The sequence below is a fragment of the Exophiala xenobiotica genome (genome assembly GCF_000835505.1).
Source record: "Exophiala xenobiotica strain CBS 118157 unplaced genomic scaffold supercont1.1, whole genome shotgun sequence".
Lineage (NCBI taxonomy): Eukaryota > Fungi > Ascomycota > Eurotiomycetes > Chaetothyriales > Herpotrichiellaceae > Exophiala > Exophiala xenobiotica.
Genome location: NW_013562494.1, coordinates 5,018,997 through 5,041,269, shown reverse-complemented (window position 1 = coordinate 5,041,269; position 22,273 = coordinate 5,018,997). Strand labels below are relative to the sequence as shown.

Below are 22,273 nucleotides of genomic sequence, written 5' to 3'. Positions count from 1 at the left end.
CCCGCGGACACGGTACAAGTCCTTGCACCAAGTAGTTCCGCAGGCGAAATGACCCCTCCCCTCACACGCGTGCCAGGATACTTATTGTGAAGTGTAAGCCTGGCACTTGTGGCTTCTGTCTTCTCCTGCTTGCCCTCCTGCGTTCTCGAGAACCACTATTGGATTTCCTGTCATACCCTATAAGCCCGGCCAGAAACTTCTATTAAACATGGCTTCAGTCCAAGTCCCCTCACGGCACAAGGCCGTTGTATACGATAACCCTGGCAGCATCTCCACTAAGGTTGAAGAGGTTGACACACCCAAGCCTGGCGTCGGCGAGGTCTTGATTAACTTGACACACTCGGGTGTCTGCCACAGCGACATGGGCGTCATGGCCAATTCATGGGCTTGGCTCCCTGCACCAACACAGAAGGGCCAGATCGGCGGCCATGAAGGAGTTGGATCGGTCGCTGCTTTCGGTCCAGGTGCTGAGAGCTCTGGGCTGAAGATTGGCGATCGAGTCGGCATCAAATGGCTTTCCTCTGCCTGCGGGAACTGTCAACCTTGTCTTCTCGGTGCTGATGCATGTTGTACTTCTGCCAAAATTAGTGGATACTACACGCCTGGAACGTTCCAACAATATGCACTTGCTCCGGCTCATTATGTTACACCTATCCCTGATAGTCTACCAAGTGATGCAGCAGCTCCCATGCTCTGCGGAGGTGAGAAGCCAACCTGACTGCATGTCAAGAAGAAGAAAGCTGACCATGAATGGTCGTAGGCGTTACCGTTTACAGCGCTCTGTGCAAATCTGGAGCAAGGCCCGGCGACTGGGTCGTTATCCCGGGGGCAGGAGGTGGATTGGGACACCTAGCACTCCAGATTGGAGCTCGAGGGATGGGTTTCCGCATGATCGGCATTGACATGGGCGAGAAGGAGAGGCTCGCGAAAGATTGCGGTGCTGAGGTCTTCATTGACCTTGGCAAATACTCCAGAGACGAAGATGGGACCAAGAAATTGGCCGAGGACGTCAAAGCCGCGACAGGAGGTGTCGGAGCTGCGGCTGTTGTGGTTTGCACAGCAAGTAATGCTGCTTACGCTCAAGGATTGAGCTTTCTCAAGTTCAGAGGTACTCTCGTTTGTGTTGGTGTTCCCGAAGGAAAGGCGGTCCCGATCGCCACCGCAGATCCTGCCACAATGCTGGTATCAGAGCTACGAATCGTGGGCAGTGCGGTCGGGAATCGAAAGGACGCCATTGATACATTGGACATGGCAGCTAGGTGAGCAGGCTCTGATGCTTCGCTGAAGATTGACATATTAACCGGACCTAGGGGCATCGTTAAGACTCATTTCGAGACTCAACCTATGAATAAATTGACGGAGGTATTTGAGCGAATGGACAAAGGCAAGCTGCAGGGAAGAGTGGTTCTTGATTTGAGCGGATAGCTAAGACTAGAACCTGTAACGCAAAGACAAACCGAAGGCATGGGAAGCTTCTCGTCAGCTGGAATCCGTAGGGGCCAATTTCTCGTATCTTCGTCCCGCAAATTGCGATATCTCTCAACGAGGCTGTGGTGCCTACAACCAAGAAATATTAGCCGCTGTGCTATTAAGTCGATGAAAGAACTTGCAATTCCCGCCGATGATATTGCCAACATAATCCTAACATCATCTCCATGCATATAACCAAACAACTCTTTTTCAGGTTGAGCCAAGGTAGAGGATAGTCGCAGATGCTGGCCTGTGCCGTTGAGTCGTCATATAGGATGACAACATGAATCCGCACAACCAGCCATACAACTACTCCCAAGGCACACCAGGTCCGCCTCAACCTCCCTGGCAAGCTCCGCCGCGAAAATCAGGATGGGCAGATCCAAGATTACAACCTCAATCTCCTGTATCACCTCAAAATGCAGGCTTCCATGAGTTTGGTCCGCCTCTGCCACCACCACCGCCTCCTCCTCCTGCGCCAGGACAACAACCGCCTGCGCAGTTCGGCACGGCCTCATGGGGAGTTCGGTATAACCAGACAGTAGCACCTCAGAGCCATGAGTCGAAACCACCTCTGCCTCCTCGTCCACCCAGTGCCGCTGGCCGAGTAAGCCCGCAGCCGGACCACGCGCCTGCGCCGAATTACCATCAGCAACCACCGCCGCATGTTGGCGCGTCACAACAGTATCCTACGCCATGGAACGATCCCTATCTGTCGAGGCCCTCGCCTCAAAGCTCTACATTTCCTGCACCTACGCCTCCTCCACCTCCACCTCCACCTCCGCGTCCTGCCGCGTACGAAGCCGAGATGCAATCCTACCACAATCTAGTCAATACTCCCTTTCACGAATACTCTCACAAGACTCCTACCCATCATTACGATCCTCAACCACAGAATGCATGGAATGCTCAGGCTGTCCCTCCGGGTGGGCAGGCATACTATCCTAGTGCACCAGCACCACATGAGTTTACGGCAATACATGATGCCCCTTTGGTCTCGCCTATCGAGCAAAGTAATATGCCATGGGGTCGGCAGGGAAAAGCGGATACCCTCCCAACTGTCAGTAACTACCAGCGACCCCAGGATAATATCACGCATTCGCAGGTACTTGGTTTTGGTCGACCATCAGATTGGGAGCTTTGGCAGCCGGAAGTGCCCCCAGAACGAACACCGACAAGTCCATACAACCCTCCGCCAGACGCTTTAGCCCAAGCTCATGGTAGTGCTGCGCCGCCCCAAGCACACGCAAGTCTGTCGACTACCGAGACACCAAAGCCGGCTCCTGTTCATGAGCAACCCCCTGTGGAAATTGGCGCTGCAAGCCCGGTGACGGCTCGAAGAGGCTCACGTCAGGATTCGCCAAAATTCCAGGAGGAATCGTCACGATCGCAAAGCAACGAGACTCCTACCTCTGCGGGCCATCATGACGGCAGCATGTCTGTTCGCTCGGACAGGAGCAATAATCCTGGGAACATTGACAGCGTCATCCAAGCATGGAACACGCCTCTAAGGGTGAGGGCTAGTAATGAGCCGTCTTCGCGACCCGATTCTCGTACCTCCACTCGCGTAGCATCGCCAGAACCCAGTCAGAACGTGAAGTTTGTAGATCCATATGCTGATCTGGAGCCGGAGTTCAAAGCGTCACTGAAAAGATATGCTGCGATGTTGCGAAAGGAAGTCGCTGCTGAATCTGATGAGGAGAAGTTTGAGATTTTCCAATCGTTCGTGACAAAAGAGCTTCGTTTGAGAAGCCTGCTCTACGGGGTTGAATTGAACAAGGCTGCGAAAGACGTCAAGAAAGCTGCCAGTCTTGCAGATATGCAGGCTGCTTTGCCCAAGTCAGTGCAGGAAGTGACTGAAGACGCCAAACCGGACACTGCAAATCATCCAGCGACATCGACTTCGGCGCGGACTATCTCACAGCAGCCCATCACAACAGAAAGTGACATCCAGCCACGCGGAGTTTCTGCCCCAGAGCAGCCGCCTTGCTCGAAGCCTGGCTTGTTGGCGGGTGTAGACGCAGCTACAGAGCAAGACGAAGCTTACAGTCCGGGTGGCCGTCCGAAGGCCGCCAAAACTACAGCAATCCCTTCAGTTGTGGGTCTAACCTCGGGCATGGTGGACAACTCTGCTAGGAATGGCCGGTCTTTGGAAGATGAGGAAGCCTACAGCCCTGGTGGTCGTCCTAAGGTCCCCAAAACCGCGTCAAAAGAACCCGCCAGACCGTTTCCCTCCCTCAACACATACCCACAGAATAGAGGTCGTGAGAATTACCCGGTCGGTGCTCTCTCTCCTAGCAATGATGCACCAATGGTTATAGAAGACTATGCTATGGCGCAGCCCCCGTCTCCAGGTATGAACGCACCGATCATTGTGGAACCAGAAGAACCTCGATCCTCGTGGACTCGCTCTTCGGAAGGGCAGAAGCCTGCTGTGCCTATTAGATTCGAGCCTTCTCGGCCCGCATACACACCTTTCCGCTACGGCGCAGCTACTCGAGAGGAACAAACACAACCATTGAAGCCCGCAGACGAAGCGTACTCATCTTTGCGGCATTCAATGGTGGACTCTGGTCGACTGATGGCTCGAGAGACACTGCCCACTACACCTAGACCTTCCTCCACTACCGGTAGGAAAGAACACGACGAAGCATTCATCGGCCTGATCAGAAAGCAGAGCATGGCTGTCAGACAGAAGAGCGCTGAACCACGCGGTGCTGCTCGGCCTGGCGATAACGCAATTCGGGCTGACACGCCCGCGTTTATGCGGGTTGGTACTCCTGCCAGCATACGAGCAGAAGACCCGTCGAAACAAGCTGTGAAAGCGTTGCGGTCTCTATTGCCGAATAACACGTTCGAGGAGTCTGTTCAACATCCCAATGTGGTAGATCTGAAGGCGAAGATTGACGCTGTGCCCGACCAATTCGAGTTCATCCACGAGACTGTGATCCGCTGGGATCGAACAAATCGAGAAGTACGCAAGCAACAAGATACTGAACGAAGGACCCGGCAAGAAGAGTCAGAGGCACACCTTGATGCTCTTTTCAATGACAATGAAATTGGCTATGCGGACATAGGGGATCTTGAAGCCGAGTTCAAACTGGCCGAAGCCGAGCAAAAGTATCGTGAGAATCAAGAAGAACTCGAGTCATTTACTGGTCAGGTCTTTACGCCTGTGACTGAGAGGCTTCAAAAAGAGATTAAGGACTTGAGTAAGGCTTATGCAACGGCCAATGACCTTCTGGATCGAGAAAGCGAGCCAGTGAGTCGTTGCTTCAAGGGCCAGACTGCTAGGGCGAGAATGTCTGAAGTCATGGGTTGTGTCATCACGCTCTTCAACAAGATTGAAATCAGGCATCGAAAATTGGCCGAAGCACATATGGAGCGAGAAAGGCGACGCAAACATCTCGAACTGACAGTGCTCTACATGAACAATGACAAAGCCGGCATGAAGAAATTGGAACAAGAGTTTGCGGCAGCAGAAAAGACACAACTGCTCCACGAAGCCCGTGCTAAGGATGAGAGAGCCAACAGATTGATGGACACGTTCGATCGAGCCACTGTCCGTGGGTTAGGCGATAATCAGACGTTCATTGATGATATTCTGGGCAAGATACAAGATCTCAAGAAGGCGATCTCGTCTGGACAAGAAGCAGTCAAAGCAACGCTGTACGAAGCCGAAGGACCCCGAGATACACTGGCGTCGACTCAAGATGTTGTCGGCCTTGTCATGGCAGATTCGCGCAAAATGCTGGCTTTGTCAAACGAGGCGGACGTGCTCTTGAACGACTCCGACTACGGGGTCTCGGTGGCGGAGGCTCAAGTAGCCAATGCAGACAAGGCCACATATATCAGCCTCGAAAAGGAGAAGGCCAAAGAAGACACAAAGTTGGTGGAAGAAATGAACGTCCGTATCGCTAGCGTCACCAAGGGGCCTCAAGATGCAGTCGACGCAATTCGTGAGATGATGGATCAGATAGGAGACGACCCAGAGCACCAGGATCGGATCAAGAGGGCTCTTCAGGCAGCCAAGCAGCGCAACGCCTCGAATGACCAGGCCCAAGCGTGAAAATGCCCTGCGATGTTTCGGGCGGATGTAACAAGCGGTGTTGTTGAGATATCCCTGTAGTTGAGAAATCTACAAACTTTATCGTACTAAGCGTAGGCGGCAAGGAATGCACGGATACTGTAAGATCTCAAAGCTTTGAGGCGCAGGCACCCTGGTGGCAATAATTGGTAGGCTTTCCGATGGGTTTCTGATCTCGATGCACTTCCCAGCTGCACGCTGCAGCTTGTTCAAGGATGTTCCTTGAGCGACCTGAGTTCGGCAGGAATTCCGGCAAGATGCGTAGCTCGAGGTTTCGGGCGATGTTTCGAAACTCAAGAGACATGTCAAACATCAATTATTGCTGGTCTCGAATGAGCCACCAGTGTGAAACCGGGAGCTTCGATGGAGTAAGGCTTGAAGGCCTGAGGAACAAAAAACAGGGACATAAGTCACTAGCCACTGGACGCTTTGACCCCCCCCGACGAGTGTGGCTGCCTTACTGGGATAGGGCCTGTTTAGGTCGCTACCGGAGTCTCATCAGCCCCACGAGTCCGCGTCCCATGAATATGTACTCGTAAATGGCGGCTGACGTCGACCTTGGCTTTGCTGAGGGCTGCACCAATTGCTGCATGATGATGGCGATGATGGCGGTGATGGTGAATGAGGGTTGATCTCGAGTAGGCCAGGTCCCGCAGCTGGAAGGACTTGAGATCCGCCTGCAGCTTTGCGAGGCACTGGTCATGGAATCTACATCACATCACTGATCATTGCACAGTATTGTTGTCGTCGAGGGGACGCAGCGCACATTACACGTGAAGTCGTCGGCCGTCCAGTGATGGCGGTAATATCTCGCACGCGAGTTAGCTGGAACGGGCAACGAGTCGTCGTTCAATGTGCGAGGGTACGTCAAATAGTTTTCAGCTAAGGGTCGTGTCGATCACAGAAATAGATGAGAGATCGGGATATTCGTGAGACAGGTGGATTGGCAGTGAAAAACAAGGGGAGGCCATTGGAGAGGGAGACGTCAGCCACAAGCGACCAGGGGGCGATTATGTGCAAGTAATGTCTGTGAAATGACCTCGGTACTTCTGTGTTTGGCGCAGGCCGAGCCTTATGAACAGTCGACGCCACCGGCAAACAGTAAACTCAACAAGATCCGGCATACGGAGTATGGCCGACCGAAAAGAGAAGTGTTGTTGACGAATTTGGGCGAGGCGTTGGGCCTAGCAAAGAGAGTCGTGGAGAGTGAAGACTTCAAGACAGGCAGCTAAACCCAATAACAACCAAAGGCCGATGTGACGTCTGTAATCAGGCTGGCGCGAAGGGACCAGAGGAGATGATGATTGGCGCCTAACAAGCCGGAAGCTGGTGGCGCTAGTGGCTCGTTACCAGCCACCGATGACATCTCGAGGGACCGGAGATCAACAGTTACGAGCACCATCCGGAGTAATAAGGGAACTGAGAAAGACAACGAGGGGTAGTCGGTGTGAAGGGGCAATTTGGCGATCAGACGTGCATACATGTCATCAGCACGCAGGGCAAAGAGGTCCCTTGAAGGCGTGAATTAAGCACGAGGAACGGCGCAGCACGAAACGCCTCTATCCATTGCAGCTCTTGGGTTGTGGAGTCCCGTGTGGTGGTTGTTTGGGCGTCTGTCATTTGAAATAGAGGGCAACTGCACCTGCAGCGGGCGCTGGGCCGATGCGAAAGAGGTGTGATTGGCGGGAAGCCGCTCGACAGTATTACGAGCGTCAGTCACCGAACGATCGGCCGTTTTTGGCTTGCTGGATTTTTGCACTGCCACGCAATACCTGAATGGTTCTTTTTCTCCTCTTAGGTGCCTCTCCCTTTTCCTCTTTCACGAGCAACATCAAACATCATCGTCGACGCAGGCGATCTGATCAAGTCAAGGCCTTTTGTCATTGTCATTATTCTACTGTGTCGAACCTAACAACCAACGACCGGTCCGTCACCCTGGATCGATCCTCGTACCCCTGCCCAAGTCCGTACCGGGTCCTCCGCATATTGGCTATAGTGGCTGCAGGTGGCTCAAAATCCTTCTGACGCCACTCTTGTATTCTCGGCTCTTCAGTGTTGCGAGCAACCAGTGCCACCCCTGGCAACCCCCAGGAAGGATCGCATCAGATCTTTTTCGCCTGCGCCTTTGGTGGTTCAACTCATGCGCCCCAATCCACTCTCAAGCCTCTTCGTCGTCTTGAATCTCGACAGCCTCAGTTTTCGTTGACAACAGGAGGCTCCACCAACACCATCATACCCACTCCACGGCCCCTGGTCCTGGTCCAATTGATACACCCTGGGCCCAACTATCTTCGCCTTTCATACTCGACGGGCATCGTCACCCATCGGCGGGTTTGATCTGGCCGACTACTTTTCTACTACTTTTCTGTCAACACCTCTCCTACCTCACAGAGTCACTGCTTCAGTTGCTCGAGCTTGAACACAGGCATTCACAAGCTATCCTTGGGTTGTTGTCGACTGCGATCCAGCGCCACCAGCCAAACCCGCGTTGCTCATCGTCAAGCTTTCTTCAACAAATCGGCGTCATTTCAACCCGAACTTGCACCTCGCCTGGCCTCTCCGTCTATTCCTTCCTTTCCACTCAACTCGACTCGAACCTCGCTTCACCAACCCCAACTATTTGTTGGCTGGCAGCTGGCTGTTTTCCCTCCTCCTCAACCGCCACGACTTGTCGTCTCAAGCGTTCCTTGCTTCCTCACTGCGCGCACGATAAACTGTGCTGCAACAGTAATCATCAAGCAATTGCCCCTCAAGCGCCGCATACCGAGAACTTGTCACAGCCGCATTCGCTACCTGCCTGCACCGTCCACCACTAGTCACGACTGTCGACTATTTTCAGCCCACATATTTCTTCATCGCAAACCGGCGTCGGTCTTAATATTCGTCTCTTCGTCGTCTACCACTCAGCGAAGCGATTTACCTACCTGCTACGCTTCAATCGAAGTTCCTAGGCGACCGCACAAAGAGCAAACCGAACCCTTACGATCCTTGGCTTGCAGTCTCCCTCCCTCAACGCATTGGCGCCGTTACATACCATGCTGCGCAGCGTCGCCCACTTTGTCTTTAAGAGATAGGATCTATACCGGCGCTATCGATCCCGGCTTCTGAGTGAATCCGAAACACGCAGGATTCAACTTGCGCGTCGACTGAGGCTGGAGAACCCGCCAAATCTAACTACTCTTGACAACTTCATACCTGACCACATGTCCGCACAAGGTACGCGAATTGCAGCGCACTGAAAGAACACATCTGTCGCTACCACCCCAAAGGCCCCCCTTCCCCCCTTCATCTGTTTGAATTTGGGACGTGTTTGTCCACCTGAGCCTCATGTGCAAGCTTCCTCTTTGTATACTGTTCTCGCTGACAACATGGTGGTACAGGCCAGGTTGATTGCTTGAAGAAGATATCTGTTTATGGCTGAGTCCAATATTGATCCACAAATATCCCAGGAGGGCTCAACGCCGGGGTCTCCCACTTTCATTAAACCCTCAAGTCCTGTGCAATTCCAAACAAAGCTCAAGGTCAGTTCTGCCAGCGACTTTGAAGACTCTGGGAGGCCTGGAAAAAGACGGAAGCTCGAAGGGCCCCAGTTGACTGCTGCTGCTGCCATCGCTGAAGGATACCGCCGGCCCTCGAGATCCGTCTCACCACCGAGTACTGGGACAAGTCCCAATCCTTCGCAACAAGCATTGAGTGCTCTGATGGGCGCAAACTCGAATATTACGAGCAAGGCTCCCAAGTCCAGCTCAGACAATGCTCCAGATCCAGCAACCACTATCAGCGAACCTTTAGTTCAGGTAGCTGAGAACATCCAGCATGCTTCTGCGACTTCTGAAGCCTCTGCTACTGGCGATAATCATGCAGAGCAAACTAGCCCTACCAGCCTGTCCAGCATTGGAACTCTCGAAAGTGTGGCGGGTGTCTCGGGCATGACCACGACTGTGGGAAGCCCATTACCGATTGAGCAAACACTTGGCCAAGTCGGAAATGCCACCGAAGTGGGCACTGTCTCGCCTGGTGAGGGATTCAAGGGTTCATCTTATCCAGCCCCTGGCTTGCAACTGCCGCCCAGTGAAGGCGCTAGACGAGGAATGAGCTTGCCTCAATCCACTTCACGAGCAGGTACAAGATCTCCCTCCAGCAAAAAACACAGATGCCCCTACTGTGCCACCGAGTTTACCCGTCACCACAATCTAAAGAGCCATCTGTTAACACATAGTCAAGAAAAGCCATACGTATGCTCCACCTGTCAGTCGAGGTTCCGACGGCTGCATGATCTCAAGAGGCACACCAAGTTGCATACCGGTGAGCGACCCCATATTTGTCCCAAATGCGGCCGGAAGTTCGCTCGGGGCGATGCGTTGGCACGCCACAACAAAGGCCCCGGTGGCTGCGCAGGTCGCAGAGCCAGTATGGGTAGCTACGGAGGCGACGATGACGGCGAAGGTGATGAGTCCATGGAGGGAGTCGTGTATGGTGAACCCGAGACCATGGACGATGAGCCGGGAAATGACAAAACCCCTCGAATTCGTCGTCAAGCTCCTTCAGGAGACGACAATCTGGAAGACCCTGATCACGCTTCCCGATTTCCGAGTACATACCCTCCTATCCAAGGTCGGCCCCCAGGAGGTATAGCAAGCACTGCGTTTCCACCTCGGAGCGGGTTCAATCCATCCGCTTCGGGATCCGGTAACGTTGTTGTCCCTCCAGGGGCACCGCCACCGTTTCCACAAGTTTCGGGCTCATCGGTTGGCTCGCGGCCCTCCATACCGAATGCGGTCTATGCGCAGAACCCCATGACCGAAAGTCCAAAACCCCTTTCACCCGGACAAGTACACCGAGGTTCGGTGACGGGGTCAGCCGAAGGCAGCCTCCATCGCAACCGGTCTCCAAGCATGACACATTACCAACAGGGCTCGTACAGTCGGGCAAGTGGTACAGGATCATCCTTGAGTGTGCCATCTGGACCACCTCAATTACCGCCTCCAAATGTATTAAATCCGCCAGATGCAAGATATACCTTGCCGAGTCAAGGTGGTCCGGCCCATCCGCCGACCCAACCTTCTGGCCCTCCTACACATATGAGTGGGAGCGGACCGTTGTCCTCTCATAGCAACAGCCTGTCTTCGACTCATGGTCATTCGGGCCATGGTAGTGGTGAGACCTCCAACATGTTTGCCGACAAAGATAGAATCTGGGCCTATGTCAACAGTCTCGAAACACGAATGAATGGGATGCAGCAGGAGATCGACTCGCTCAAACATCAACTTGCCGTCGCCACCCAATCGGCACAACAGCAACAACGAATATGAAGAGTACAAGACATTTCAGCAACAACGAGAATCGGACTGCACACGAATTGCAAACTGAATACGAAGAATAACCTCCGTGTCTCGATGGGACGAGATATGCGGGCCCCCAAAAAGGCCAAAAAGCGTTGACAGGAACAATGATTGATTTCCAGCCACGTTATAGATACCCCATGAATTGCATTTCTCGTTTTTCCCTGCTCTCTACCAATACGGGCAGACTCCGTTCGAGAGTGGTATCTAGCACCGCTGAATCGGCGTTTGGTTGAGAAGGGTACGACTGCGGTATGATCTCACTGGATGAGATGCGAATGTGAAGGCGCGAGCGCTGTGTAAGCAGGACAGGCCGGAGAGATGTTGATTGATTTGAATGCGAATGGGTTTGGGCTTGGCGAGAACGATGTTACACTAACATTCTTCACATGTGTATATGTACAATATGATTAAAAGAGCGCGAAAAGGGCCGAGTTTATGATCGGCTAACTCGGAGAGGAGAGTGAAACGAAAGAATACATGAGTTTTTAATCCAAAGCATTTTCACACCATGAAGGATTTTTGGTCAGCTACTCTGCACAGCGAGTAGCGAAACATGGAGCACGTTGTTATGAACTTACGAGGTTGTATTCATAGAAAAGCAAAAGATGAGCAGGAGATTCAACCGATTGGATTGTCCTTGAATACCCGTGTCAGGCAGGCGTCACTGTAGAGGAAGGATATTTTCGGCTTGTATATGCCCACCAGAAATCGTAGCTCTCTAGACGGGACGTCATGTGGCTTGTGTCATCCTCGTCATGGTCCCCCCCCGTCCTAACAGTAAGTCTAACTGCCCTCCCTCCTCGCTGGCGTCGTAGGTTTGGGAAACTGTACTCCTCGCCTGCTTCTTTGTGCTCACTAGGATGCAGGCCACGAGAGCTCTCTCTTACCACTTCTACTTTTCCTCGAGCATTGCTTCCTGATCCCGATCCCTCCACTCCGCTGGGCTCCATCTGCCCTTCCTCGGGCCGGAAAGGGTGGCGAGTTATATAGCGATGCGGCACGGGCCCTGACCACAGTCCAAGTGGTGGGAGTGCGGTCGGAGCAACTAGGAGATTATGCTTTGTTCACAAAGCCGTCGACATCGGTCGAGTTGCTTAGTGTTTCGAATTTCTTGTAGTTCTGCTCGTATTTTTCGATCTTGTTCATTATCGCGGCGTACTATATGTATGTTAATGAGGTAGGGGGTTAGAAGGGTTGTGAGTGTATTGGAAACGGCACGTGTCTTTCGGACTGGAGGAGGAAATTGGAAAGGGATGGGGAGGAATGGATGAATACTCACGGCGTCGGTGCCGATGACGCAGCGTAGCGGAGGGTCTTTCATGATGGCCAGTTCGTACATGGCCTTTGCTCCTTTGACGGGGTCGCCGGCTTGGTTGCCGTGGCGGGCGGACATGCGTTCTTGGGCGTCCATGTCTGGTGCGCAGGGGTGGTTAGCCTGGATGGTCGGGAAGGGAAGGGAAGGGCAGGAGCAGAGATCCAAGGGGAAGGGGGAAGAGGAAGAGGTAAAACTGGGAGGATCGGGGAATGGACGAGGGTGGGTGAGCAGACACTGTGAAGCGCAATGTGAAGTGGTCCAGTGGCCTGTGAGGTCCAAAGTGGCCAGACAAAAGGGCATCTCCGTGACAGAATGTCGAAAGGCGTGGAGAGAACGTGGTATAGCATCGAGGGAGGGAAGGGAGGAGGAAGGAATGGACTTACGGTCATAGGCCGGGTGACGTTCGGCGAACTGCATGCTTCGGCCTGCCCAGTCTGTTCTGAAGGGTTGTTAGTTTTTGGTCAATCATGTCTATGCTTGCTTCGGGTGTCGTGAGAAGGGGTAATGACAGTGACAGGGGAAGCAGTCATGGAGAGTGGACTTGACCACGAGACTGTTCTTCCCTCCGGCTCTGCGACGCATCGACGCCTGCACATGGCATATGGCAAAACCATGGATTCGCCGACACCACCTATCGCAGGCAGGCGTAGTATTTCGCCCGGCGTGACTTCATTGAGGAGGGATAAAGAAGCCTTGCGTAGACCAGGACCACAAGAAGCGAGATAGCAGGGGAGGGAAGTAGAAGTACATACCTGAACCCACCAGGCTCGACGCAGGTAAACTTGATGCCCCATTCCGGCTTGACCTCCAGACTGACGGCTTCCGTGAAGCCCTCGACGGCCCATTTACTCGCGCAATAGGCACTGAACAGGGGCACGCCTCTCTGCCCTCCGATGCTGGTAACCTGCTGGATCAACCCACCCTGCGGCTGCTGGCGGTCGCGCATCACCTGCATCGCCTCACGCGTGACGTCGAGCAGCCCGAAGAAATTGATCTCCATCTGCTGCCGGATCTGCTCGTCGGTGTACTCTTCAAAGCACCCGGCGAGTCCGTAGCCGGCATTGTTCACAACAACGTCGACGCGGCCGAACTTGTCGAGCGTGGCGTCAAAGGCCGCTTTGATGCTGGATTTGTCCGTCACGTCGAGCCGGAGCGCCAGGTAGTTGTCCGGTGTGGTGCCTTTGAAGGAGAGTTTGGACGGGTCGCGCGCCGTGGCGACTACGCAGTCGCCCCGGTTCAGGACTTCTTGCGCGTACTCCTTGCCGAAGCCGGTGGATGTGCCCGTGATCAGGAAGATGCGGGGCATGGTGGTGAACAAGGCGTGCGTGAAGGTGAGTTTTTGAGGTGATTAGGCTGGCTCTGGACGATGATCAGATATGGTCAGGTCACGTCAAGTGAGTTTCCCAATGTAAGGCGCTATCAATTGCTATTCGTGGTCAGCTAGGCGACCAAAGAAGATCCACGACATGAGGAATGTTGGAAAGAACATCATGATATACGAGAGGGGGAGAGACGTACGTAAAAGGTGTTGATAAGAGTTTGGTTGTAATGGGCGGCCTGTCTTCCTGCAAATTCTTCGCAGAACTGGCCTAATTGTCGATTTATAAATGGCTGTTTCTCTGAATTCAATTCGATTCGATTTTCGTAACCTGGACTTCTTGTGATATATGTTTCGCTGTACTCCTATTCCTGTGATAGACTCAGCGCTCGGACGTCATTGACAGTCGTGACGTTTCTCCTTGGATTGGTTGACAAATTACGGAGGTACTCCGTAGGTAGACAACCAACTCAACTTATCTCTTTCCAATTGTCAGAGACGACGAGTACCAGGCCGGTAGAGGGGGAAACGGCCCCCAAAATCCGTCAGATCCAATTCAGCCCCCAGCAATACTCGTACTCTACTCAGTAGGAAGTCCGGACCCAACGCTACTCAACGGCCAGAGTGGTTCAGGAATATTTGGGACCTTCTATTGGCTGGATCTTGACTGCATCCCTCTTGAATTGAATTCCATTGAATTGGTACGGCAGTACCTCAATACTCTGATCCGAGCGGTTTGCCCGAGCTACCCAGATTCTGAAACTGTGAACAGAGTATGTGAGGAGACAACCGGAAGAAACGAAGGCCACCCTCAATACATCGCGCAATTGAAGACATCAGCAGCCTCGGGGACAAATCTGGTGTTGGCCTCAGGCGTAGCTATTTCACGTGGATGGCCTGACCCAGTATACGAGAGCTCGATTGTGTCTGGCTTCGTCAATTATTCGTTCGGGGAGCTGGTCGAATTAGCCAGCTACGAGACCAGAAGTACCTTATATAACAGCAATACCAGGTAATATTGGCCTCTGTGGCTCCCAGCTTTCTTGCACCTTTGTCAAACCAACAGCCATGGATATGCCACCCGAGCCACCCCACGAACTTCCAAGTCCTACCAACTACACCTTTCCTCCAGCGCCTGGCCACAAGTACAAACCCAGTGAGCCGGTACACAATCTCTCCTCACCTCCTGCGGCTCTTCAGCCATCCCAACTCGACCAACCTCCTTCCTTGACAAAGATCCTGCTGAACTCGGCCCCTCAATCCTACCATGTGGCAACGCAACACCCTTTCCTGCGTCTCGCTGGACTCGGAACGCTTCCAAAGACAACACTATCACGCTGGCTCTCGCAAGATCGTCTTTACGCCCAGTCTTACATCGGCTTCATTGGCGCTCTGATTGCTCGAGTCGACTTGCCGTATGTCAATGTTACTGACAAATCATCCTCACTGCGCTGGCGCATCGTCAAACTGCTCTCTTCAGCGCTTGAGAACATCCATCGAGAGCTGCAATTCTTCACAGACACCGCTGCGAAATATGACCTCCAACTCGACGCACCTAGCAGATCGGATGGAGTATTTACTGCCGAAGCTGCCACGAAACAATATCTTGACCTGTTTCGAGCATTCTGGACCGATCCCAGTATGAGTCTGCTAGAAGGGCTTGTCGTACTCTGGGCCACCGAGACGTGCTATCTGAGTGCATGGACATATGCATCATCATTCATGACCGCGCCGGGAGCGATCAAACCGGAGGCAGATGCTGATGGTGGTGCCTTGCGTGATGCATTCATTCCAAACTGGACGAGCCCCGACTTTGAGAAGTTTGTTAAAGACATTGCCGAGGTCACAGATTTACTGGCCGAGCGAGAAGACGCGATCGTCCGGAGGTTGGACGTGTATAAAGCCGTTTGGATGCACATCCTTGATGTGGAGACGAGATTTTGGCCCAACGTTGAAGGGCGGGAACAGACGGCTGCAGAAGAACCATTATGCACGGGCACTTTGGGTCGCCGACCGTCTTAGGTCAGTTCGTCGCGGCGGGGAAAGGAGTGATGCTGATGGATCCGCTTGTTGCGAGCATACGATAGCTTTGAAGCTCGGAATAGGGAAGTGACTTGGAAAGACCGGCGTTGAAGTGTGGCCACAGAGTAAAGCATTAATCCAACGACAGGAAGTCCATCTGAACCTCCTGGCCGATGGTCATCTCCGAGATTTGCTTTTCAATAGTAGCGTGCGACTAGCGTTTATACCCTTCAATTTTTCCTGTTCCTGTTCGAGATCCGCCATCCAAGGAGCTCGGGTGCATTGTTGTTGACAATGATGTTGTGTTTCAATCTTGTCCTTTTCCTCGGCTCGGCTCGGAGCAGCACTGGGTACGTCTGGGTTTGTTCTGTAATCCATTCGACAGCGCTGATGGTGTCCTGAAGGATACTCATACATTCTTTTCATAACGGTCGTCAACCACCCTGCGTTGTACGCTCATAACATCTGCTGTCTTAATCGAAACCTCTCAAAGGTCGCACGTTGTCGGCCCGCCAAAGACCCATAACTGCACCAGTCTCGTTCATCCAATCTCTTGCACCATTCACAGCAGCTTTCGCCATTCCTGTGTTTCTTCTCTTGTGTCCCTTTTGAAAGCCCACACCTTGTCTTTCGCCTGTTGCGTATTCAGAACCCATGCTGGGCAAGACATTTTCGCCTGCGCTCAAACTGACAAAGAGCGCGAATGGTACTAGCCATACGCAGAGACCGAAATATGATGCGATTTCCGTGAAGGTGGGTTGGTCGTATACCGGTGTCGAATACCAATCCCTTCTACTGCTCGGAACGCCCCTGTAGCCTGTGGGTTGACTGAAGTGTCTGAACCACAGCCAGTGGTTGAGTATCACCAATGCGCAGCTGGCGATAAAGAAAGGATCGGATAGTTTGACAATGGGGAAGTGCCGCAAGTTCGTTGCGTAGACACCATGACTGGCTACTCCAAGGAGAGTGAGGTACCAAGGGAATCCGTCGACCAACGATAGAAGAAGCTGTGCAACCACGACCGCATAGATGAGGCGTCTGAGTAACTTGGCACTGAGGACTGAATGCTCTTCGACAAGCTCGGAGAGGTAGTACAGACCAGAGGCAATGGAGAGGGTGAGAAACCCAAACCCCATCACCAGGCCGATGTACCCAAGGAGAGGTAGGATGTACATCCTTTGTCCACGGGTCGTTGAGGAGTTTGTGCCAATATTGAATCACTTCAAAGGACTGAGAACCATGCTTTCACTGCATGAGTAGAGTGACCGTGAGTGACATGTTTCGTAGACAAGAGGAAAGACCAGCTGTCACTTTCCAATGAGATTAGAGTGAAGGGCAGAAGAATGGGAAAAGCCACCTGTGACGTCGCCAGAATGGTTGCGAGCTAGTCCTTGAGTTGTGGTTCGTCACGCCGCTTTAACCGACAGAGATGTCCCCAACCATAGATATCTAGGTACGTTTCCTCTGCATATGTGGACTGCATCTCATCAAGGGACGACTGTCACATATTGTGGTGGTACCTTTACAGAATCAGTTGGTGAGCTTGTGCAGCCATAGGGTCTGGCTTCTTGCCATGCGCTGGTGCCTTTGGGGCGTCACTCTGTACTACCACGACTCCCGATGCCCTTTTACATGTCTCAGCAAGAGCCTTGGTGGAGTTTGCCATTGCTCTATTAGCTGACATAGTAGGGAGATTCCAATGCACTTGGTGCCAAAGAATGGCGGCTGCAATGCCCGAAAAAGTCTCCAAGTTGACGAAGCAAAAAGTACTGCTCTCTGTGTGCTGCCTTGAGCCGGAACTTTTGTATCCTCTGATCCAGGGACTAGCAGCGGCCCGAGGCGGTCTTCAAGGCCGAATGCTTTTGAGTGAAGCATAGCATAGCCCAGTATCGGCCACGATGTTTCTGGTACATGGTGCATGAATTTTACGACATGCAGGCACAGGAATTGGTTCGAAAACGCCTTGTTGGTTCTAACAATTCTTAATTGTGTGGGACCCATTGGACCGGAGGATCAATTACTGTACTCGAAGACGTTGCCTTGTTGCCCGAAGAGATCCTTGATGTGTCTCCGGCAATTCGGAGAAGGTGCTGAAGGGCGACCAGGGTATATCAGACATGTGAGGATCGCCCCTGTCCAATTCCCGCACACCCTCATCACTGACAGCCTAACTGCCCTCCTCTTGCCATGGTAAGAATCATTCGAATGGCGCTCCGTACTGGACAAATCAAGCCTTTCACAGACAGTGCGCTGATAGCACTTGCATATTTAGCCTCGCGTGCCAGCAAGGCCGTAAAGTCACCCTGAACCATGCACAATGCATCCAATCGATGCGAGTCACCCCAAAGGACAGCCGTCCTGCTTCTGCCCGCTCTCTGTTAGCGCTGGCACACCGCAGTGCACAGATGTTAAACAGCCTTACCGCCGCCACAGAAGATGAAGATGGCAGACAATTGTCACCAGCAAGCAGAGAAGATAGTGCGCGGACACTCGCAACTAATCTCAGAGGGTGTGTGGACCTCTGCTTATGATGACCATGGACTCTTCGCATATCGATCATCGCTGGTCGAACTCGGGAATGAGCTCGTACGGCGGCCAGAATACCTACAACAACAGTACCTTTCATGTTACTAGACCAGTTAACCGTGAGTCCACTGAATCTGGCATACGCTCAATGGAAGCTGACTATGACATGGATACAGACACCGACGGAGACAACGCTGGGCTGCAAACCTTACATACGGAGGACTACAAGAGTGACCTCGCAAATGGTGTCCCGCTTGACGGGACTTGTGGGTTGGTTCTGAACACACCGGAATTCAAAAACTGGTATGAAAACAAGTCGTCCACCGTGCTCATCGTTGTTGGTTGTCCGGGCGTGGGGAAAACTGTCCTAGCAAAGTTCCTGATCGAACATCTTGATACCTGTGGCAGTGCAGAAGAGGTCACCATCTATTACTTTTGTGGTCCCAGAGAAAATCCATCCACTGCGGCGCCTATCCTTGGTTGTCTGATCCATCAATGTGTGAGAAAGGTAGACAGGATCTGGAAAATGCACGTCGAGAAGTCATACAGAAGCCTTGGTCAAAACTTGAGCAACTCCTTTGGCGAACTATGGGTCATCTTTCGGAATATAATGTCGGGACCCCGGTTTGGTAACTGGAAATTGTGTTTTTGATGCATTGGATGAGTGCGATGAAGATGAAAGGAAGCGTTTACTTGACAAGATCTCGGAGCACATGTCCACTAATCTTGGTGCTTCAAGAGCCGATCGCAACCAGATGAGATGGAGGCTCTTCTTCACAAGCCGCCCAGGAATCAAGTCAAGGCTCTCGTGCATCAGAGGCTACAGAGTTCTGGACTTCAATGACTCAGAAGGTACTACGAAGAATGAAAGTGACATCGAGAAGTCCATCGTTGATGGGATACGAAGATTGCCAAACTATCCGACAGGTCTACAGGAGTCGCTGAAAGAGGGCTTGATAGCAAAGGCTGATGGGAATTTCAGGTGGCGTTCGTGCATGTTAGAAGCTTTCGACAATACAACAATTCGCGACGAAGAACGCCTATGGGATCTCCCTCTTCCAAAAATGGACACCATGTTCACAAGTCTGGTAAATGGTGTCGAAGCTGAGCACGTGTGCTTCATCGAGTGGGTAGAATTGGCCTACCGCCCATTGTCGGTGACCGAACTGAGCCTTGCTGCGCACATAAACCCTGACGAAACTCCAAAAGTCAGAAGAATGTATGGTAACGAAAACACTGTGCAACTTGACATTACCCTCTTGAAAGGTGCTGTCAAGTTGCGAAAGGGGCAAGCAGCCTGAAGAGGTCTATCTGTCGCACTATACAATGAAGGGCTCCCTCAAGGCTCACAGTGTCATGCGGTGGGTGCGGAGATAGAAAGTACAACTGCGTGCCGTAATGGCAACATAACAGCACTATCAGAATTAAACAGGTTAAGAAGTCTACCCTCTCTTATCTATAGCTAGGTAAGAGGGTTATATAAATACACTATAAAAGAGTATTGACGCGTAAATATAATAGATTGAGATATTGAATATTGGGCCAAAGTGAGTACACTGCTCCTGACTCAAGCCGCCCAAATAGGGCAGGTTGCGCAGCTCGACATCCTGCTCAAGCATGATGACATTGATCCAAATTCGGGCGATACCTATGGTTGGACGGCCTTATCTTGGTCAGCACGCAACGGTCATGGAGAATTTGTGAGACGGCTGCTCGACGATGAAAGACTTCAGGTGAACTTGAAAGACTCTCAGAAACGAACAGCATTGATGTGGGCGGCATCAGAAGGCCGAGTCGAGGAGACGAAGCTGCTGCTCGGTCGTCCCGACATAGACATTGACGCTAGAGATGACAATGGCAAGACCGCCGAATAGCTGGTTAACAGCAAGGGCTATGGCTCCAAAATTCGGCCATTGTTCGCTGTTAAGAGAGCTGGAAAGCCATCAACTTGAGGCATGCCTGGGCTCATCCGAGTACACGAATTTGTTTAGCTTTGCGAAATAGTGATTGAAACATGAGACTGCGGAACATTTCCATCACAAACACGAAGACGGTGGATTGGGAAGATAGCCTTGATTTGGAATATACTTGTGCCTGACTCTTTGAATCGCGGCGCCTCTCGACGCGCAGAGGTCGAATAGGTCCGTCACCGCTTTGGCTCCTATTCTGAAACAGCGAAGGGTGCATTAGGTGAACGTAGCCATCAGTCTTCTTATGCAAACCAGTATAATTCCCCAAGCACTATCGCCGACGCGGTGGTAATTTGCATCAATAATGGCAGAGCATTGACCAGCGCAAACTTGAGTTGGCTGACTGTGATGCCTTTGTCTGCGAGTAATCCTCGCCACAACAGACCTGCGAGACTGCCTGCGAAGGTGTAGCTGAATGCACCTATATTACTGCCCATGGCGACCGAATAGATGGCACCGAGCAGGATGCGGGGATCGGCCAGCGCAGCAGGGGATTGTGAGAATGCCGGATCTCGCATGATCTCAACCAAGATGATGGTGGCGCCAATGTTCGTGCCCGCGAGTGGGCAGAGGAAGGCGGCGCTCACAAAGCCCATGAAGAAGACCGTCCTGGCGGGCGTGGTGCATGCGTTTGCGAATCCTCGTGCAAAGACTGCGATCCAGCCTCGTTGTTCGAGGCCGCGGACTAAGATGAACTCGCACATGGCGAAGGGTAGAAGGGGGATCGGGAGACGGACGAGTGTCCGAGTCGTGCCTGGGAAGCGGCGGGCCAGGGTGCGCATGAGGGATGTACAAGATATGCCCTTCGACGGGGAATATTTGCAGTCGGGTCCACGCGATGGCGGAGATTCTGGGTCTGGTTCAGGTTCTTCTTTGGGGGACTTGATAAGCTCGCCGAGCGGCAGTTGGTCCTGCGCCTTTGCGGCACTAGTTCTGTCGACAGCGTGGTCCTCGGCGGACGGGTCAGTCGCTTGTTGGTGGACAGCGCCTCTTTGCTTTCTAGGTCTCCACAAATCACTGGTCACCTCGAATAGAAAAGCCAACACTCCCGCTGGCATGGTGACCATCCACACCTCGACTGCGTGGCCCGGTACGAAGCTCGTGCCGACCAGGACGGCAACGGTGACGAGCATGAGGGAGCTCAGGACAATGGCTCCAGTCCGATCACGGAGTTTTGACCAAGGATCAATCTCGAGCGGAGTCAGGGTCTTCGGGATCTTCTTCCAAAACATGCCTGTCAAGATCGGATAGGTGAGGATGGCGGGAACGATGGAGGGTAGGATGGTCCATTTCGTAAAGTCTGTCAGGTAATTCAACGAGAAGCTGCCAGCGATCAGGATGTTTGTTGGGTTTGAGGACACCAGGACCGCTGAAGCGGTATTTGCTGCCATGAATTCGCTGAAGATCCATGCCTCGGGCTCGAGCTTGGCATGGTGAGTCAAGTATGCGAGAAACTGCCACCGGATCAGTATTTGCTTTTGTTTTTGCTAGGGTGGGAACGCGGTTTAGGAGGGACGAACAGGAGTTCCCGAAAGAATGAGAGGGTCGTTGCCAACAATGCATGCGGTCAAGAGAAAGAAGGAGTATAGATAGGCGAACAGTAACCGGCCGGAACTCCCGCCTCTCTTTGAGACCCACAGAGCGACGGCCTCGAGAGCACCGGTTCCGTCGAGCGCAATCGAGATATATGCCTGTTCACTGTTACTTCCTGTTTCGCTCGCCGAGAATTCTTATTCCAGCATACCAGAGAAATGAAAAGAACCAGAACATCGTATGGCTTGATGCTCTCATCGCCCTTGATCCCCAATTTGATCGTGCTGCCATGGATAGTGGTGGTCGCTAGAAGTAAGATCACGCCAATGACAGGCGCCGTCTTAAGCGACAAGGAGAAGTATAGGCGTCGTGCGGACAGCCTTCTGCAATCATCATCGGATATGATACGCCCTCGCCTGAGGAGCAGCAGCAAGAGTCGCTGGACATGGTTCGGTAACGGGATTCGAGCGGGCCAGATGACAAAGATGGACACGACGCAAAACACGGCTAGAATGAATCCGCTATGACCGTTCAGATGGTCCTGCTGGCCGCCGGGGTCGTTCATGCGGCCTCACCGCAGGGTACTTAGTATGCTGCTGGATGTCTTGTTGTACATCGTCGAGGAAAGGGCACTGATATGAAGACGTTGAAAATGGTTGACAGGGCTGATGGGCCCAAGCGATAAAT

The 22,273-nt window shown here is 52.6% G+C and overlaps 8 protein-coding genes across 11 annotated transcripts; 5 read left to right on the top strand and 3 right to left on the bottom strand.

Annotated features, from left to right (window-relative positions):
* The first annotated feature begins 18 nt into the window (after positions 1-18).
* PV05_01975 (uncharacterized protein) lies at positions 19-1,561 on the top strand. The gene is made up of 3 exons (XM_013467037.1): positions 19-701; positions 761-1,259; positions 1,311-1,561. Exons 1-3 carry the CDS (start codon positions 209-211, stop codon positions 1,423-1,425), a joined length of 1,107 nt encoding a protein of 368 aa, XP_013322491.1. The 5' UTR covers positions 19-208; the 3' UTR covers positions 1,426-1,561.
* A 23-nt stretch (positions 1,562-1,584) lies between these two features.
* On the top strand, positions 1,585-5,650 carry PV05_01974 (uncharacterized protein). Its single transcript, XM_013467036.1, has one exon. It carries the CDS (start codon positions 1,754-1,756, stop codon positions 5,537-5,539), a length of 3,786 nt encoding a protein of 1,261 aa, XP_013322490.1. The 5' UTR covers positions 1,585-1,753; the 3' UTR covers positions 5,540-5,650.
* A 1,739-nt stretch (positions 5,651-7,389) lies between these two features.
* On the top strand, positions 7,390-11,456 carry PV05_01973. 2 transcript variants are annotated; one of them, XM_013467034.1, is made up of 3 exons: positions 7,390-8,773; positions 8,938-9,679; positions 9,782-11,456. In XM_013467034.1, the coding sequence occupies exons 2-3, from the start codon at positions 8,971-8,973 to the stop codon at positions 10,867-10,869; spliced, it is 1,797 nt and encodes a 598-aa protein (XP_013322488.1). In that variant the 5' UTR covers positions 7,390-8,773; positions 8,938-8,970; the 3' UTR covers positions 10,870-11,456. The 2 variants fall into 2 exon arrangements, with proteins under 2 accessions (XP_013322488.1, XP_013322489.1); XM_013467035.1 differs by having other exon boundaries at positions 8,938-11,456.
* A 58-nt stretch (positions 11,457-11,514) lies between these two features.
* On the bottom strand, positions 11,515-14,029 carry PV05_01972. 3 transcript variants are annotated; one of them, XM_013467031.1, is made up of 5 exons: positions 13,736-14,029; positions 12,970-13,643; positions 12,601-12,656; positions 12,182-12,315; positions 11,515-12,060 (listed from the first exon to the last, which is right to left on the bottom strand). In XM_013467031.1, the coding sequence occupies exons 2-5, from the start codon at positions 13,521-13,523 to the stop codon at positions 11,956-11,958; spliced, it is 849 nt and encodes a 282-aa protein (XP_013322485.1). In that variant the 5' UTR covers positions 13,524-13,643; positions 13,736-14,029; the 3' UTR covers positions 11,515-11,955. The 3 variants fall into 3 exon arrangements, with proteins under 3 accessions (XP_013322485.1, XP_013322486.1, XP_013322487.1); XM_013467032.1 differs by having other exon boundaries at positions 12,970-13,576; XM_013467033.1 differs by having other exon boundaries at positions 11,515-12,315.
* Positions 14,030-14,047: 18 nt separating this feature from the next.
* Positions 14,048-15,795, top strand: PV05_01971 (uncharacterized protein). The gene has a single exon (XM_013467030.1). It carries the CDS (start codon positions 14,604-14,606, stop codon positions 15,555-15,557), a length of 954 nt encoding a protein of 317 aa, XP_013322484.1. The 5' UTR covers positions 14,048-14,603; the 3' UTR covers positions 15,558-15,795.
* On the bottom strand, positions 14,466-16,874 carry PV05_01970 (uncharacterized protein). Its single transcript, XM_013467029.1, has one exon. The coding sequence runs from the start codon at positions 16,730-16,732 to the stop codon at positions 16,031-16,033; it is 702 nt and encodes a 233-aa protein (XP_013322483.1). The 5' UTR covers positions 16,733-16,874; the 3' UTR covers positions 14,466-16,030.
* Positions 16,875-17,895: 1,021 nt separating this feature from the next.
* Positions 17,896-19,957, top strand: PV05_01969 (uncharacterized protein; the record flags this gene model as incomplete). Its single annotated transcript, XM_013467028.1, has 3 exons — positions 17,896-18,712; positions 18,759-19,307; positions 19,632-19,957. The coding sequence occupies exons 1-3, from the start codon at positions 18,085-18,087 to the stop codon at positions 19,955-19,957; spliced, it is 1,503 nt and encodes a 500-aa protein (XP_013322482.1). The 5' UTR covers positions 17,896-18,084.
* Positions 19,958-20,091: 134 nt separating this feature from the next.
* On the bottom strand, positions 20,092-22,219 carry PV05_01968 (uncharacterized protein). Its single transcript, XM_013467027.1, has 3 exons — positions 21,798-22,219; positions 21,574-21,744; positions 20,092-21,507 (listed from the first exon to the last, which is right to left on the bottom strand). The coding sequence occupies exons 1-3, from the start codon at positions 22,149-22,151 to the stop codon at positions 20,296-20,298; spliced, it is 1,737 nt and encodes a 578-aa protein (XP_013322481.1). The 5' UTR covers positions 22,152-22,219; the 3' UTR covers positions 20,092-20,295.
* Between the last annotated feature and the right edge of the window lie 54 nt (positions 22,220-22,273).